This window comes from Lutzomyia longipalpis, chromosome 1 (genome assembly GCF_024334085.1).
Source record: "Lutzomyia longipalpis isolate SR_M1_2022 chromosome 1, ASM2433408v1".
Taxonomy (NCBI): Eukaryota; Metazoa; Arthropoda; class Insecta; order Diptera; family Psychodidae; genus Lutzomyia; species Lutzomyia longipalpis.
Genome location: NC_074707.1, coordinates 24,090,059 through 24,106,997, shown reverse-complemented (window position 1 = coordinate 24,106,997; position 16,939 = coordinate 24,090,059). Strand labels below are relative to the sequence as shown.

Here is a 16,939-nt window from a genome sequence, read left to right as displayed (position 1 = left end):
GTTATTTTTATTCAAGGTGATTTTAAATTATGGAGTCTCTGTAAATCTTTGCTACACTGTAATTCATACATGAGATGCGCGTAAGAAGATTTTCATAATTTCTCTCTCCAAAAACCACAAGTGTGTACAATTTTTTTTCAAAAAGAAATTACAATTTTTTGAGCTATGCAGATTAATTTTTCACGTAAATTTCTTGTTGACACCAAAAATTCCCTCGTGCACATGAAATATCCAGAGGAGGACAGACAAGATGGTTTAGCTAAAAAAAAAACGAACGAACGAACACACAGCACTGCCTGGAGATAAATCACAAGAGAGAAATGAAGAAGAAAAATTGAAATACTATTAAAAGGTAAAAATTATGTAAGAGTTGTTTGGTAAAAAAAATCCCGGTGTCTTTAATCATATCTTCTTTCTATGGCTTTATATTACTTATATGTTTTTGCTGTTTTGTACATGTTTAATGCGAAACATCATCTTTATAGTCATCAAAATTAAACGAAAAGAGCACACGCGCGCGATCACAGAAATGGTAGGACAAAAATTCACAAATCACTCTACCCAAAGCGATCGATGGAGCTCTGATAAAACAAAAATTCTTCTTGATCCTCGAAGCGATCGTGAACGAATGAATCTAGATGGGAAAATACGAAACAAGAAAGATCCTCCTTTCCCCTAGCTTATACCGAAAAAAGGACAAAAAGAGGGCTGGCCAACAACGAAATTAACCCTCAGAATAACACACAAATACACTCTCAATAAAATCATCCCTAAAACATCAAGGTAGGTACACTCAGGAGAAATCAAGACAAAGAACGAGTTAATACATATTTGTCTCTCCAGTTGTACTTACATAAAATCATAAAATTAAAGGTTTCAAAATGATGAACCAGCACGCTTTATTATATTAGTTTCATTATTCATTATTTCATGAGTTTCATGAGCAGCATGGGCCAATTTTGTTATATGTAATCTCAATTTCCAAAGAGATTAGTTCCACAATTTTTGCACATATCTGCGCTTTATTTAAAAGCTCTCAAAAGTAATAATTTCGTGTGGATATAATAAGAAAATTTATGAGATGAGGAAAATTCTGATCATGGTTAATCTTTAATATGAAACCTGAGAAAGAGAAAGATTTTCATTGATTTAAGAGACTGTTAGGATTATTATTCAACTCCCCCATGGCATCCCTTTTTCTCCCTTTAGAACCAACGATGGACGGCAGGAGCACCTACGTGTGTTGTCTCCAAACTTTCCACCCTCTACACACCATCCCCATATATACTGCGGACAACCCCGAGCATTCTTTGACGTTGGCGGGAGCGAGAAACCAGTCGAAAGGTTCGACGGAATGAGGTCGTTATGGTTTTTATTTCTTTTTATTACGGTTGCCATAGTACACATAGAGTGCGGAGGAATACCAAGGGGTGGCAAGGGTACTTTCATGCCATCGGGGGATGTACATATAGAGAAGCAACAGAGGGACGACCATGGATCTCCCACCCACATTTAACCCACCTCCCGCCACACCAAAGATGGTTTACCTGTGAAACGTGTGTCGCACATCTCTCAGCTCAATATATAAGCAGAGCATCGTCCCACATTTCGCTGCCTGTGAGTGGACCGGTCGATAGGGATTGGTTTTAGTAGCCCCTCCGGCTTCGTTCCGGAACAACAAATGCTGATTCACTTTGACCCTGGTGTCGACTCACACCCCGCAGCTCCAAGAGAAACAAGAATAATTCAACTTTGAGGGTGATCAAGCACCCAAGATTTAGTTTTTTTTTTGCGTACTCGTGTGCTCTGTGTGATGGCAGAAAATCCACCAGTTCGAATTGTCGAGGTGGACTCTCCTTCCCCCCCTTGAAAATGCCTGTCCTGTCGCCTAAGCATCATGCATTCGCCACCAGGGAGAAAGTCAAAAGAGAAAACGAAATTCTCTTGGGGATTTAATTTCTCTTCTTTTCCCTCAATTTTGCAATTTCTTGCAGAAAAGCAAGGAAGAAGGGACGTGGATGGGGTGTAGGAGTCGGATGTGGGAGGCACTCAGCGTTGAAATTGTATTGAATAAATCCCACACGGAGCAAACAGGAGGAGACCATCTCGAGAAAATATAAGCATATGTGTGGCGAGAAGCGGCCAGGAAAAGGGAAAAATGCAATTTATTCATAGTTGTCAGAAAGAAAAACCCTACCGCTTTTCCAACCCCTCACCACCCCCGAAAAGGTACTTTTCTATTACTCTCTGGGTATTGGCCACCCTAGGGGCCTCAATTCGATGACTCGCATCCTCCGGTGTGCCTGCCAACCCTCATCTCCGAACCCACCAATTCCCACAGAAAATACAACATCCCGCAATTATTTTATCGTACGATAGGAAATTTCTCACCAGAACCTTTGCACTATCATCCATCTAAATAGAACGACCTTCAGTAAACATGTATGGAATATTTTTTTTTATCAAAACTTTGGTTCCTTCTCAAAGTTCAACTATAATCCACGAACTGTTCAAGCCCATGCAGCTCGTGGAGCCAATAAATTTAGTTTTTTTTTTAATTAATGGTGAAAAATCAATTCTTGTATTAAACATTAAATTATAATTCAAAAAAATGTTAAAATTTAAAGATTATAAAATATTGAATTGATTAAAAAAAAATTCATTTTTTGATAAATAATAAAATATATTTTTTTTACTTTGGAAATAATTTTTCGAGAGCTTTTCAAAACTTTTAATAAATCTAATAATTAAAGGACTGTTCAGATATGTATTTCTACACCGTTGGTCCGATCGCGATGAAAGGTACAGAGACAAGTAGGTTTCAGATGGCCTTATTCATAAAGCCCCCCTTCATAGCGCCGCCATATAAAATTCATGCTTTTTTGACTAATATTTAAATTTGGCGCCCTTTTTGGTACATTTTTCGCGTATTCCACAGAATTTTCCGGGAAAATTGTGTTTTTTGTGACCAGGGAAAAACTTTGGAATTTGGCATCAAAAATTCCAAAAGTCACGAAATTTCATTTCCGGGAAAAAAAAGGGTGTGTAAAATTCCCAACCGTCAAAAATTTCAAATTTTCAAACCCAACCGTCAAAATTTCTGCCAGCCCCAATTTCCGCACAGAGCGGCTCTCCGGGGTCCCCGGAGCACCCGTAAGTGCCCCAGGAGCCCCAAAAATGTGTTTTGTGCCCAAAAATTTAAGAGAAAAACAAGGAAAATCGTATTTTTGGAAAAACAAGAAAAAAGTTCGTTAAAGTTCAAATATTACTATTTGGGTCAGACGCTATATGGCGCTGTTTTCTTGATAGTTTAATATTTCGCGACAATTCCGTCAAATCAGTGCAACTAGTTGCATGCAATTATCAGATCGCAGCGTTTCTTTTTCCAGAAAAGGTAAAACCGAGTAAAACAAACATAATATTTCTTTTTTAATTATTTAATCTTATTAATTTAAAACAATTTGTTCAATAAAATATTCTTCTTAACTTTGTCTTTTCGTTTTCTTTCCTTTTTATGTAAAATTATTCGACATGCACTTCCGTTAGATATATAGATTAGCCGAAAAGCACAAAATTTGATCCAAAAATATATATTCTTCTCAATATCAGGAGCAATCAGTTCTTTAAGTGATCTGAAAATAACACAAAGTATGAGACAAAATTTTGAGGATTCTAAAGGGACAAACGACTTACAGGCAGATTAAGGCCATTTGTGGTTGAATCAATTTCGTGTTGCATTGATAACTTCCCAGCACCCATCGCACACCCTCACGGGCTTCCCCAATTGCCCCTGAGCATTAGGCAGGGGTGCCATTTGTTCTGAACAGTTGTGGCAGAAAATCTCCCCGCAATTCCTGCAGTGATGCTTCCGCCGTGTTATCCCGAATTCTCGATTGCAGCTGCGACATTTGGAGCTGAGCTTGTCCGGCGCCCATACTCCACTACCCGTCATATCTGCAGCACCCGCAAGGCTACCATCGTGACTCGTCTGCTTCTCTTTCAGCTCCGAGATTTGCAGCTTACTCACGCTCAATTGCATGCCCAGTTCCTCTAGCGTGTACTGTGCTTCCTGCCACTTCCTCTTAAGTGTACTAAGTTCAGCCGCAACCTTTTCATGCTTCTTTGCATCATCTCGCAACTCCTTAACATTTAACTGCAACGCATTGATCTGCTCCTTTAATTTTACCTCCTTTTCCTGAAGGGAATTCCTCCATTCTCTCTCAATTCGCAAATCAGCCTCCACTCGGGCAGCTCGTTCCTCACACGCCATCATCTGAATTGACAAAGTTTGCGACGTATCCTGAAGAACAGCCAAACTCGTGGTTTCGGATGAGTATCTAAAAAAGCCATCCGTTTGTTTTCTGATTTTTTTGTATAATTTAAAAGAAAATCCAGAAAATAACAAATTCTTCAAAGGAATTAAAAATATATTCTTCTTAAATTAGTTTTTGAGAAATTAGTAGTGTAGCGCACAAGGTAACACACTTACAAGTGTGATAACGTGAGTTCAAATCTCCTTTCAGATCAAAACTTTTTAAATAATAATTTTTCTCTCTGTTGAACTAAGGCATATCTATCTAAAACCAATAAAATACTTTCAATTTTTTGATTTCGTGTCTGTACAGCTATGCATTTCTACACCGTTGGTACGATCGCGAAGAAATTTGGTACAGAGACTACTGATACCAAACGGTTTTCACCAACGACATTTATTTTCCCCTCAGAGCCCCCCTTCAGGTAGTCCCCATATAAATTTAACGCTTTTTGAAATTGGCGCGGTAAAATTGTAGTTCCAAAAGCCACCACTGCTACTTTTTGGTACATTTTGTTAAAGCGAAAATGAGACGGTGCACGTCACTGATACTGTCTCCCTCACAATTTCAGTTTTTCGCAATTTTCTCGCGTTTTCCGCCGAATTTCCCACGAAAAATATCTTTTTTGTGACCAGGAAACGACGCCGCGTCGATTGGCGTCCCCAGTTCAAAACACTCAAAATTCTCGCCAGAAAAAGTCGTGCAAATTCCACAAAAAAAAATCCGGCGAGTTGCGCTCCCAAATTTTTACTGAACGTACTTTGGGCCCCCCTGACCCAACCGGCAACTTTTGGAGCCACAAAAATGCGTTTTTCCCGGAAAAATAAATATTTTAAAATTTTTCCGCACAAACATCTTACCCTACTTTACCACAACATCCCCTATTTCGTTGCATGAAACATTAATCCAACAGAAACTCAAGTTTCGTTCGATTTGGATTTCATAAAACGTTAAAAATAATTTCTTGCAACAATAAATATATAATTAATAATATAGCTACAATTAAATCAATTAAAACAGTATAAAGTGTTAAAGTTTTTTTTTTAATTTTTATTCATACTTCATTATACAGAATTGAATGAATATACCACGGAATTCACGTTCCATTAATCTTTGGTAAATCAGTTTATACTGTCCTCAATCCCATTCCACTATAGGAAAACCCCAAAGAGTATTATTTAGTTATAGCAAAGAAGGTTTAAAAATTGAAACTCTCCTTTTGCCTCTTCCGAAATTTTTAATAATATATTTATTGTTCTTCGGAGATTAACGCTGTGACAGTAATGTTGAAGAAATTCACAGAACCGAAATCAAATTCTTGATTTGATTCATTTTATTACGTATAAGAGACGTTGAAATGATACAATGAAACCCTAAAGATGACCAATGAAATCGAAACTGAAATGTGATGGAATTTCCTCAACATTTTCTTATTATTTTCTGGATTTTCTTATATATGGAATATTTAATAATTTCATTTTTTTTTTCTTCACAATATAAAAGACAAACAAACATACTTGTTTTCTAGTTGCGTTAAAGCACTCCCCATGGCCTCTTTTTGAGCCTCAAGCTTCGATAGCAACTCAGTTTTGTGCTTAAGAGATGATTCGCATTCCTACAAAAATATTCAATCACATCTTATAATGTTTTTATGTTTTCTTTTGCATTGTGTTTAAACGCGGTCACATCCCCCCATAAATGTTCAGCATTGGAAGAATCTTCGTCCCGTGATGAAGAATCCAATGAAGAAGAGAAAAAAATTCAACAGCATGGAGATTAAATGAACAATTAAATCCTTTTCAACAGTAAAAGCCCGAAAAATTATGCTAAGCAGATGATGCCGTGAGACGAGGATTTTTCAATCATTCCCCTTCTCCGTAGCTTGTGGCGTGGACGATGATGCCGATGGATGGGCAGCATTATCCATTGGCAAATTGGCAGAAGGTGATTTTCGCATTTTGTTGGCATTGAACGGTGGAATTGGATCAACACGCAAATATGGCCTCTTCACCGGCGGTATGCCCGTGGAGGGTGTTGTCGCCATTGGGGATTCCAATGAATCCGCCCCCTCATACTTCTTCTCCAATGTTGTGAGAATTTTACCAATCTGGGATGCTTTTGCCTGCAATCTCGACACCATTTCACCCTTTTGAGTGAGCTCTCCCTCGCACTCCTGTTTATATTTTGCACACAATATTTTATAACAAAAACACATCTATATAGCCCCAAAGAAAATGTGAAGGAATGAGATTTATGCATGACCTTTCCAATGTTGGGGGAATACTAAAGAAAAAAACTACAAATAAAACCCCAAGAAAATCATAAATCTCGATGGGAGATCATCATGAAAATGATGTGATAGAGGAAGTTTTCTTTTATCCTTCACAGGGTGAGCAATTTTACCTGAAGCTTTTTGTACATTTCCAGATTAATTTGTTTTATATCCTCCAACTGCCTCCGGAGAGACACAATGGTGTCCTGCTTCTCGTGAATATCCTTTTCCAGCAACTTCATCGCCATTTCCGTCTCAGCCTTTAGGGAAACCTACACACACAGAAAGGATCAAATGTGATTCTCCATAGTCCCTAAAATCTCATAAAACTCTTTAAAAAAAAAGCAACACTGACTTGCAACTCCAATTCCCTCTCCAAGTCTTGCCTCTTCTTCTTCTCCTCCACGAGTGTTCTCTCCACTTCCGGATCAATTCGATCGTGTACATTCAAATTCTCACCGGCATTTGCATTTGGATTCTGAGCACTCTGACGCAGAGCAAGATTTTCCGCTTGAAGCGATAGAAGACTATTCCTAGCAATGGCAAGATCTTCTTTCATGAGGGCATTCGTGGTGGTGAGTGACTCAAGCTTGCCCTGCAAATTAGCCACTGTTGCACTGAAAAACAAGCGATTGATAAGACCCACGATCACGAGATACGCCCCCCAAAGCAAGAGCCCCCTTACTTCAAGTGCCGATTCAGCTCCTCAATGTAGTTCTTTTGATCCAGAACTGCCGTCATGTGCTCAGCATTTCCCGCTTCGACAATTGTGTGCACCTCATCTTCAGGACTTGTCCTCGTGCTTGAGCGCAGATACAGTGAGAAATCAATGACACCTTGCTGTGAATCGAGATCTTCCTCTTTGACGCACAAATTGCAATCAATCACATTCAGCCCCACGAGGATTCCCATGATCAAGATTACCTCATCACTCATCATGAGAGCATGGGGCTCGTAGTACTCCGCCAGGGCTTCATCGCGATTATCCACGAGAGCTTGGAGATAATCCGCCAATTTTTTCTGCATCAATGCTAAGCGCAACCAAGCACGAGCCCTTCCAATTTGTGTTCGTACCGTGGGGAGATCTCTCACACTCGCCGTAATATCTTGCGCCTCCACAGCATACTTCTCCACACTCTGTAGAATATCCCAGAGTTCCTTCTTTGGTCCCAGAAGTCCTTTTTTGGGTTTCAACCCATGCCTCAGCACGTGTTCGAGCACAATGAAGAAATGCTGCAGCGGAAGATGATCCGAGTCCAACATACGACCAAAACGAAGCGACTGCTCAAGCAATTCCTTCACAACAAGCTTGCAAATGTTAACCAAATTGCTCCTCTCAATAGCTGCGGGATCTCGAGCTGAAAAACGAGACATCCCATAAATCCCTTTGTTCCGCTGATGCCTTCAATCGTAGACGTCATGTGAAACAGTAGCAATGAGACGTGTCCCTGTATTTTATATTGTTCTCTTTTCTATGCTATTTTCAACGATATCAGCGCCCCATGGAAGCCCCAAGCAGCAGACAAACTTCCCAGAGAGTGTTCTCTTTGGGCATGATGGAAAATTCGCAAAATGCTGCCCTCAAGATACCATGAAATACCTTCAGCAGCTACAAGAAATCTACAGAAGTATCATCAACCCGCCTTCTGGGGAACTTTCCTGTACCCACTGCAGACTTTATGAAGCAATTTCAAAACATATCCAGAGTTTTGTGTCTGAGAATTTGAGAGAAGCATCACAGATGATTGTGGATGAGGAGTTTTTAAAACAGTTTACTGAGAAACATCATGAGATGAAGGAAGATTTCTACAGAGGGGAAGAAAGTCTGGAGAAAGTGCTAGAAGTTGAGGGGATCCTTGCAAAGATAGAGAAGAATCTTGGAATCACCAAAAATGTATTGAGGGCAACAAAGGGCCTAAATCACGCATCAGCTTCTCCCTTGACTCCAAAGGAACTCAATGGAATTTACAATCGTGCAATTTGTCAGAGATATCAAGGAGAAATCCCAATGATGAAGCAGAAGAAGAACACATTGGAATTAATATTACCCACGGGGGATGCAATTGATGTTTTTCTTGCGGAAAATGAAAATTCTTTCGCGCATTTTTATGCCAGAGTCCACAAATGTTTGAAATCTTCAAAGGAATTCGCATACTTCAACGAGAATCTCCAGAAATGGATTCTTCGTCATGTACTGCCCGAGTTAGAAAAATCCGAACAAGTTCTTCCGGCATTTGGAGCTATTTTCCGGATTAGTGCAACAATTGAAAAGGAACGCACAAAGCCAGCAATTGTGAATTTTTATTCACAAATCTACAATAAAGTCTCCGGAATTCCCAACAAGACTATGGAGATTGTGGGTGTTATTGCATTGGTTATGCTAGCAGTACTCATCTTCATCCTCACAATCTGGTGTTGCATTTGGAGAGCTAGAAAATCATCCCCACACCAGTGGAAGTACAATAAATTGAAGAGTTCTGCTGAAGAGGATAAAGAAAAACTTCTTGAAAATGTGAAAAATGTTACGTCAGGAAGTTCTGGGGAAGAAATTGAACTATTCTCGAGGAATTCCGTGGAAATGAAGGGTAGAAATAGTGACTCCTTGGAATCACTTGACATGGAAGCAGCCACAGTTGTCCACATGAGCCCAAGAAGGAAGATTTTTCGTGAATACTCAACACCAGCATTCAAGCTCCTCAATGGTACAAGAACCCGTGAGAAGGAAGGTCAGAGACCCCGAAAATCAATTTCAAAAGTTCCAGAAGATAGTGAGGAGCAACTTCTGGCCGAAAATGTTAAATAAATTCGAGTTTAAAACAAAAAGATCATCCATGGAGTACCATTAAAATTTGCAAATCGTCTGGAGTTGTCCCGTGCGATGGTATTATTTGTTGCTGCAGAATCTCCACTTCCTGACACGAAAACAACCCCATTCTCCCTCGCAGCTGCTGAACTTCCATCCTGAATGTCGAGATCTTGAAGTTCTTTCAGGCAGAGCCACTCCCCGTCGACGGAGACACGAAAATTGCACAGATATATGGTGTCTTGTGCCCCAACCAGCTCCTCCATACCCTTCCCGGCCTTTGGCAATTGAATCTGGCGACTTCCATTGTTGTTTGATTCACTATTCCCATGCAGAGCCCGCATTTCTCGCATTCTGCAGAGGAAATCATTGAATTTACCAATCTCTTCATTCTCAGAGTTCAAATAAATCGCAATTTCTTTTACACAAAATCCTACCGCAACTTTTTCTCCGTATGGCTGAGGCTCAATTATCCAGCATTTTCCACTGAAACTAGCAAAAATCCCTCAAGATTCTTCCCTTCCCCACAAGCACAGGATGTTCAGGGATGGGAATTGAACTCTTTTAAGGGCAAATATTTGGGAAATTTGATAAAACTTGAGGAAAATTCCGTCCGGATGACTTTCTACGTTTTTCACTGAGCACTTTTCAGCTAGTTTGATATTGATTTTTCGCCTCCAACCTTTGTGTCAGACCAAAAACCCACCCCATTCTCCTCACCCTACCGGAGGGACGACACGTCATGCAAGACAAGGGATGACAAACAAACTCATTTCGCAGGAAGGCGCCGGGATTCTTTCCCACCGATTAGATACTGTCAAGGTCTGCATAAATTAGAATTTCTCCGATAGGGAGTGGGATGAGTTGTTGCCGTCCGGGAGATTTAATTCAAAGCGAGACTTACCTCGTATCTTCTTCCCGTCGAATGTTACAAAATGCGTCGGCACCGGATGGGAATTGCTACCAGGGCGTCGGCTAAATGATTCAGCAATAGATGAGAGCGATGGGGAGAGACTTGGGGTCCCACTAGGCCCGGAATCCTCCTCGGATTCATTGCGGAAGAAGAGACCTTTCGTATCAATCGACATTGCACATTCAATCACTCACTTTTAACACAATAAATGCACTCAATTTATCACCAAATCCCGCACAAGCATCACCCACAAGCACCAAGGAAGCTAATTTGACGTATTTTCCATTTTATTATTTGAGAATTGGAGTATTTTTGGTGTTATTTTTGCAAGAAAATCAGATTATTTTGGTTTACGTATGCGTTTATCACATTACCCAGTGGGCCATTGAATGCCAATTCTCTTCTCTTATTTTCAAATGACGTCTAATACATCGGTAAGGAGTAGACTGGGAGGAGATATTTCTTTTTTTTTTTACGTATTTTGAGGAAAATTTATTTGAAAGTTAGGCATTTATTCTTACATAAGATTTTTAAAATTTTTCTAATAAAAATTATATCAAACGCAAAAATTCCTCAGAATGTTTCACGCAATTAAAATGTATTCAAAATTCTATACCCGTAATGGGTTTAGTAAGGGAATTGTGACATGAAGTGGTTTGCCTACTGGGTCACGATATGGGTGGAAAAAAAACAATCCACCATGGACGCAAAACAATAAGAGCTCGAGCTGTTCGCATTTTCTTTTCATTGTTATCAGTCTCCCGTTTGACCGAGCACTACGTACATCGTGATTATTCCATCCCGGATCGACTAGGAAGCGAGATCGCTTCAGACAGTTGAGTGGCAGTACAGGGAAAGCTACGAAAGTAAAAGGAAAAGAATATCATCTCCAAGTATCTTTGACTCAATCTCAGGGCAGATTAGTCAGGAAGGAGGAGCACGGAAAAACCTGTTGTGAAAATTCTCAATCATTTTCCCGTTGTTGCAGCCAAAAGGAAGAACTTTGGGAGATTATTTGGTAAGAATCAGTAGTGCTATCATTTGGTGGGGGAAGTCTGGTTGTGGTGCTGAAAAAAAGAGCTGTGGAGCCAGTCTCGTCTGTCACCCATTGCCATAACAAAGAGTCTGGCTTTTTGTGCTTCTTTTGCTGCTTTTTCTGCGTTTCATTTTGTTGCGATGAAAGTCATTAGATTGGAATTGGCAACGAGAATTGCACAATATTGCTTGAATCTCCCTCATACACTCTAGGAAGTGATTGGGAGGGAATGTTTATCTCTTATCGGGTTAAAAGATGAGTTCAGAAGGTCAATGATGCATTTGGGAATTCCTGGATTCCCTCCAGAATCTGCCAGAAAAAAAAAGAGATCCCTCATTGGGAATGAATAGCATTAATAGAGACATAATTTGAAAAACGATAGAGAATTCTATTAGGCTTCCCCGTAATCTCTATGTGGTGAGTGGACACGAGAAATGTTATCATGAGTCGGCATAAAATTCCATTTTGCTTCTTTTGTGCTCAACAAATGCGAGGACAATGCTAAATACTCGCGAGAAAGCATAAATAGTGCGAGCGAAAACCTTCAAACCAATTGGCGTGTGAGAGTTGGAAAAATTTCCTAGACGAAGACACATCCAAAAATAATTTTTCCGTGTGCCCCAGTGGAAGCTCCATTAACCGATAGCAAACCCCAGAAAGATACAATCTCTCCTTATCAGTTTAGCCAATGAATTGGACAAAATCATCGCACTCATTGTGTCCAACAGTGTGTTGAAAACACTTCTAATTCTTTCTAATCGTTATCACTCTCTCAAAACTGATAGCAGCAGACAATTTCACTTTGCTCCTCTTGTCCTTCCTCCACAGGGCCCACATGACGACTGTTTCCAACTAAAATCATCACAAAATGAACGCAACAATTATGAGTATCACCAACCTCACGAGTGCCCTCTTCGATGACAAACTCCAATTCCTCTGCAAGGAATTGGTTGATGCCTACGTTCCGGAATTCATCACAAGTATGCCCTACAGACCATGGATGTTCTCCGTCCTAGGATCCATTCTTATTGGACTCAGTGGTATTTTGCCACTCCTTGTTATCCCAACGCTCTCGGAGGATGACAAAAAGAAAGGAATTAATCGTAAGTTTTTTTTATTCAATTTATTTCTCAAATCTCTGCATTCAATTTATAAAATCCATTCAATTGGGCAATTTTTTCTTCATAGAACCATTCATTTTATTCCCTTATCGCGTGCAAAATTACGTGCAAGCAAACAAAACTGATTTGTTTAATCGATTTGTGATTTGCACCACTTGGCGAATACTTCTTGGTCATTGTAGGAAGCCAAATAATAAAGAGATCTTATCCACAGAGTACAAGACACACAAAAAAAATTCATGTCAAAACACAAAAAACCAGAAATACTGATAAGAAAAAAAGCCACCACACAGAGAACGCATAATGAAAAACCAAATGATGGAAAATTCTTAACCAACATCGTTTTAATCTCATTCCTCTGTGGTGATTCACATATGGGACGATTTATCTAATCGAGTTTTCAACAAAAAAAAAAGAGAGAGGAAAGCTAGTTTTGCATTTTGATATAAATATTTGCACACTAGCGTAGGATTTATTTATTCACAAGCTGAAGAGATAAGAAAGTATTCGCAAAATGTGGGGGATTCTGTATGGAGAAAAAGAACCCTTTTTTCTCTTAACATGTTGATGATAAATACCCTTGAAAGTTCACTGAAACGCGCAATTAATTCTCACGAGGTGTTTTCATAGAGAAAAAAATCTTCATAAACTCTTATCATCTTTCACACGTTACCTCAATCATCTCAATCGTTCGTTACACTTTCGCAAGATTATCATTAGAAGTGCGTGGAATTGATCCGATTAATAAGAGAGACAATGTTATCATATTGGAGGCGTCTCTAAAGAGCAATAAAATTTAATTTATATACTAAATTAGAAATTGAAATGTTGCAAATTGATTTGTCTTGTTGGATTCTTTAGAATTTTAACTTATCACCTCGTAGAGGACGTCTCATATTTGCAATCACGCAATGATGAAAAAAAATCAAAAAAAATCTGAATTTTTAATTTAAATGAAAAAATTTCTCAAGTTGTATAAAGCTTTTTTCAATGAGACGCGCGTGGAAGAATGATCGACCAACAATATTCGGTGTGAAAGAGAAAAAGCATACAACGCATGCTGAAAAAATGTCTCTGGAGGGCAACAAGATATATGCCGTGGCGTTGATTTACAAGGTGATTGAATGAGGAAATGATTTATTTTTATTTATTCTCTTTTTCAGCTTCCGAATCCAAGAGCTTGAAGCTTCTTCTGAGCTTTGCAGTTGGTGGATTACTTGGTGATGTTTTTCTGCATCTCCTTCCGGAGGCCTGGAGTGGCGATGCGACACCCAATGGGGAGCACCCTTCAATGCGAAGTGGTCTCTGGGTGCTGGCGGGTATCCTCATCTTCACAATTGTGGAGAAAATCTTTTCGGGATATGTGAATGCCGATGAGAACAATCCACAGCCAAAGTGTGTGGAGATTGCAAATTGCCTACTGAGGAAGCACGGGGGGAAATTACCGGCGAATGGTGAAGCGATAAAGTGCACAGTGAATGGGAAGTGTGACATTGAAGATGTGCCAAATGGATGCTACCTGGCAGCACAGGAGCGCAAAGAGCCGCAGAAGAAGGTGGCTGGCTACCTAAATCTCCTAGCAAATTCCATTGACAACTTTACTCATGGCTTAGCCGTGGCTGGATCCTTCCTTCTCTCCTTCCGTCACGGTGTACTCGCCACCTTTGCCATCCTCCTCCATGAGATTCCCCATGAAGTGGGTGATTTCGCCATTCTGCTGCGATCGGGATTTAGTCGCTGGGATGCAGCAAAGGCACAACTTCTAACCGCCGGCGCAGGACTTATTGGGGCTTTAGTAGCAATCTTCGGTTCATCCGTCACATCAGCCGTTGAGACACGTACATCGTGGATTATGCCCTTCACGGCTGGGGGATTCCTTCACATTTCCCTCGTGACTGTTCTACCGGACCTCCTCCAAGAAACAGACACCCGAGAATCACTCAAACAATTCACCGCCCTCATCTTTGGCATTGGGCTCATGGCCTTCATGACGATTGTCTTTGAATCCTAAAAGGGTCATCACGCTGTGTACGAGAAACCTCTAGTTTAGTCTTTGGAGTCCATCAAATAGCCAAATTGTTAGATTATTTTTGAATGATAAATGCCAGGACATTGTGCTAAATTAACAACAACAAAAAATTCTTCCTATTTTGCCATTTTATTGTCTGGCTCAGTTAGAATAAATCTACATAAAATTAATTTTGACTGACTCCTAAGACTATATCATCGCTTGCATCATCACTCGTTTAGGACGAGTGCTGATACAAGTAAGGATATCAATCTTATATTGCAATGGATTGGATAATCCCACTGAGGCACACACAAATCCCAAAGGAGTTTATTCATGAGTATATGGAAAATCTTTTACTTGAGGAAGCTATCGGAATATGCGTAATCTTGTAGAGGAACAAAAGAGGATAAGAAATCACCAGAGTCTTTCCATTTTCCACTAAGATCTGGCGGTAAAAGTCGTCAGATTTCTTTAAAAATGCAAACAATGACGTCAAAATTGTCTTTTTTTGTTTCTTTAAATGCATGAAACATTCTCGCTGATGTTTCTTTGGTGAGGTTTGACAAAGAAAAAGGTAAAAATCCAAAAGTGACGTCATTTTTTTTGATTTTTTTTTAGTAAATCTTTGCGGGCTTTACTCATCTAAACCGCGGCGGTGGAAAATCGAGTTTTTTAGCGATTTATTCTTTTTTGATCCTCTGCAAAATATTGCGTGTCCAAATTGCTTCCTCAAATGAATTAATGATCCATATATCGATGAATGAACGTCTTTTTTTTATTTTTTTGCCATAGACAACAACATAGAGAGCCATAATATAGCCTAGAGCTAAATGGCTAGAGTGTGTGGTGCCGAGAGTTTAGAGAGCAATTTGAATGTTCTTAGAGAGCGGAAAATATGTGTAAATTAAATTTATATACTCTTCTTTCCGATTGAGACAAGAGAGGTAAAAATAACTCCAAGGCATGTGATTTGAGGACAAGAACAATTAACCATGTATAGCAATTAATGTTAAATATTGTTGAAAATATAGATATATCGTAGAAAGTATAAAATGCATTTTTCTGTGGACAAAACAACTTCTTAAATGTTATTTTCAGGATTTCAGATAAGTAGAAACCAAATTGGGCAACGTTTACCATCAAACTTTGCAGGCATCAGTGACTTTTTAAGACTAAGACTGAAGTAACAAAAAAATACTTATATAATCAAGATGTTCTAGTTGATAAACAAGGAGGGGGACAAAATTTATTAATAAAAAGAAATATTTCCATAAAAGTAGGCATTACGCATATTAGGACCACATTATAAATTTCAGGCTTTAGTGGTCAGAAACAGAGAGGGTAAATAAAACAAAGAACACTCTCAAAAAAATACATAACCAATGGCTATATATGGATAGTTTTGTGTCGTGTTATTAATAAATATTTAAAATCGTTGCCTTTTTCGTTCAACGTCTCTTCGGTGTGACAACGAGTGAGAAAGAGAAATTAAGATTAAATTCTGTTGAACATGCACAAATATCCAATGTCGAGAATTATTTTCAACACTACAAATCTTGAATTTCACTTCAAGACGGCAAATCGTTTTGCTCCCCTTTGCTTTTTCTCCTTCTTCTTCTGTGAGAGTGTCCGATGTAAATAGGAAAAAAATGCAGCCTGAGAAGAATAAGAAAAAAATATATAAAACATGGATATAATAGAGGAACAAGTGGAGCAATAGCTGAAGGAAATGATGAAGCAAATTTATTTGTACAAGTGCTATACTATTCCACATTTTTATTTGCTTGAGCTAAAAATTGAAATATGAAACATTATCCCAAAAGGGTATAAACGCCATCTTCGTGATCTTCGAGAGACTCTTCACTCCACAAAATTTAATTATTTACCGCGATCTCCAAAGATAATATACTTTTTCTCATCACTCCACTCCTCATTTGCTCAAAATGCTCTCCAACAATTTGTTAAGTGTCTCGCGCATTCGTTGTGGTAAAAATAAAACACTCCCTGCAAAAATTCCACCAACATTTCCCAACTAACAATCTGTCTTGGCAAATAAATTTTAATTTAAATGGATATTTTTGCATTTAAAAATAAACCAAACTGAATTTTTCCTTTTCTGCTCTTATCGCTTTGCAAGTTCCGTGCGAATTTATTCACAAAGCACACCTGGCTACATCGCGGAATTTTTCTTTTCTAAATGTTTATTTTAAATATAAAAAAAAATGCCACTTCTGATAATACGTTGGCTTACATCATTTATACCTCTTCAATTCAAAGAAATAATGAATTTTGAATAAATTAAGGAAATGAAAGAACAAGAACGTAAATAAAGAGTCTTTAAACTTTCAAAATGAATGAGTTTTCTTTTTATTTAATTTCAATCGCGTTTTTAATGAAATATTGGGCTAATCTAATCATGGACCATTATTTTCAAGATCTTTATAAAGTTTAATTTATTGATTTTGAGTGC

At 38.8% G+C, this 16,939-nt stretch overlaps 2 protein-coding genes across 9 annotated transcripts; one reads left to right on the top strand and one right to left on the bottom strand.

Moving 5' to 3' along the window:
• Positions 1-3,421: 3,421 nt before the first annotated feature.
• LOC129797363 (RUN and FYVE domain-containing protein 2-like) lies at positions 3,422-10,688 on the bottom strand. Of its 6 annotated transcripts, XM_055839822.1 has the most exons (8): positions 9,826-10,271; positions 9,426-9,742; positions 7,271-7,943; positions 6,941-7,202; positions 6,717-6,857; positions 5,831-5,928; positions 3,694-4,337; positions 3,422-3,632 (listed from the first exon to the last, which is right to left on the bottom strand). In XM_055839822.1, the coding sequence occupies exons 2-7, from the start codon at positions 9,739-9,741 to the stop codon at positions 3,722-3,724; spliced, it is 2,106 nt and encodes a 701-aa protein (XP_055695797.1). In that variant the 5' UTR covers position 9,742; positions 9,826-10,271; the 3' UTR covers positions 3,422-3,632; positions 3,694-3,721. The 6 variants fall into 6 exon arrangements, with proteins under 6 accessions (XP_055695797.1, XP_055695799.1, XP_055695796.1 ...); XM_055839824.1 differs by lacking the exons at positions 9,426-9,742; positions 9,826-10,271 and adding an exon at positions 10,293-10,688; XM_055839821.1 differs by having other exon boundaries at positions 9,426-10,271.
• A 288-nt stretch (positions 10,689-10,976) lies between these two features.
• LOC129797362 (zinc transporter ZIP13 homolog) lies at positions 10,977-15,522 on the top strand. 3 transcript variants are annotated; one of them, XR_008751327.1, is made up of 4 exons: positions 10,977-11,319; positions 12,166-12,440; positions 13,622-14,806; positions 15,262-15,522. XR_008751327.1 is itself a non-coding variant. In XM_055839820.1 (4 exons), exons 2-3 carry the CDS (start codon positions 12,206-12,208, stop codon positions 14,467-14,469), a joined length of 1,083 nt encoding a protein of 360 aa, XP_055695795.1. In that variant the 5' UTR covers positions 10,977-11,319; positions 12,166-12,205; the 3' UTR covers positions 14,470-14,486; positions 15,262-15,522. The 3 variants fall into 3 exon arrangements, 2 of the variants coding, with proteins under 2 accessions (XP_055695795.1, XP_055695794.1); XM_055839820.1 differs by having other exon boundaries at positions 13,622-14,486; XM_055839819.1 differs by having other exon boundaries at positions 13,622-15,522.
• Positions 15,523-16,939: the final 1,417 nt, after the last annotated feature.

Coding starts and splice junctions, on each gene's coding strand:
- LOC129797362 (XM_055839820.1), top strand. CDS start 12,206: ATGAACGCAACAATTATGAGTATCACCAACCTCACGAGTGCCCTCTTC. Junction 12,441..13,621: donor CAAAAAGAAAGGAATTAATC/GTAAGTTTTTTT, acceptor TCTCTTTTTCAG/CTTCCGAATCCAAGAGCTTG.
- LOC129797363 (XM_055839821.1), bottom strand. CDS start 9,741: ATGCGAGAAATGCGGGCTCTGCATGGGAATAGTGAATCAAACAACAAT. Junction 5,929..6,716: donor AAATGTACAAAAAGCTTCAG/GTAAAATTGCTC, acceptor ATATTTTTGTAG/GAATGCGAATCATCTCTTAA. Junction 4,338..5,830: donor TTAACGCAACTAGAAAACAA/GTATGTTTGTTT, acceptor TGGCTTTTTTAG/ATACTCATCCGAAACCACGA.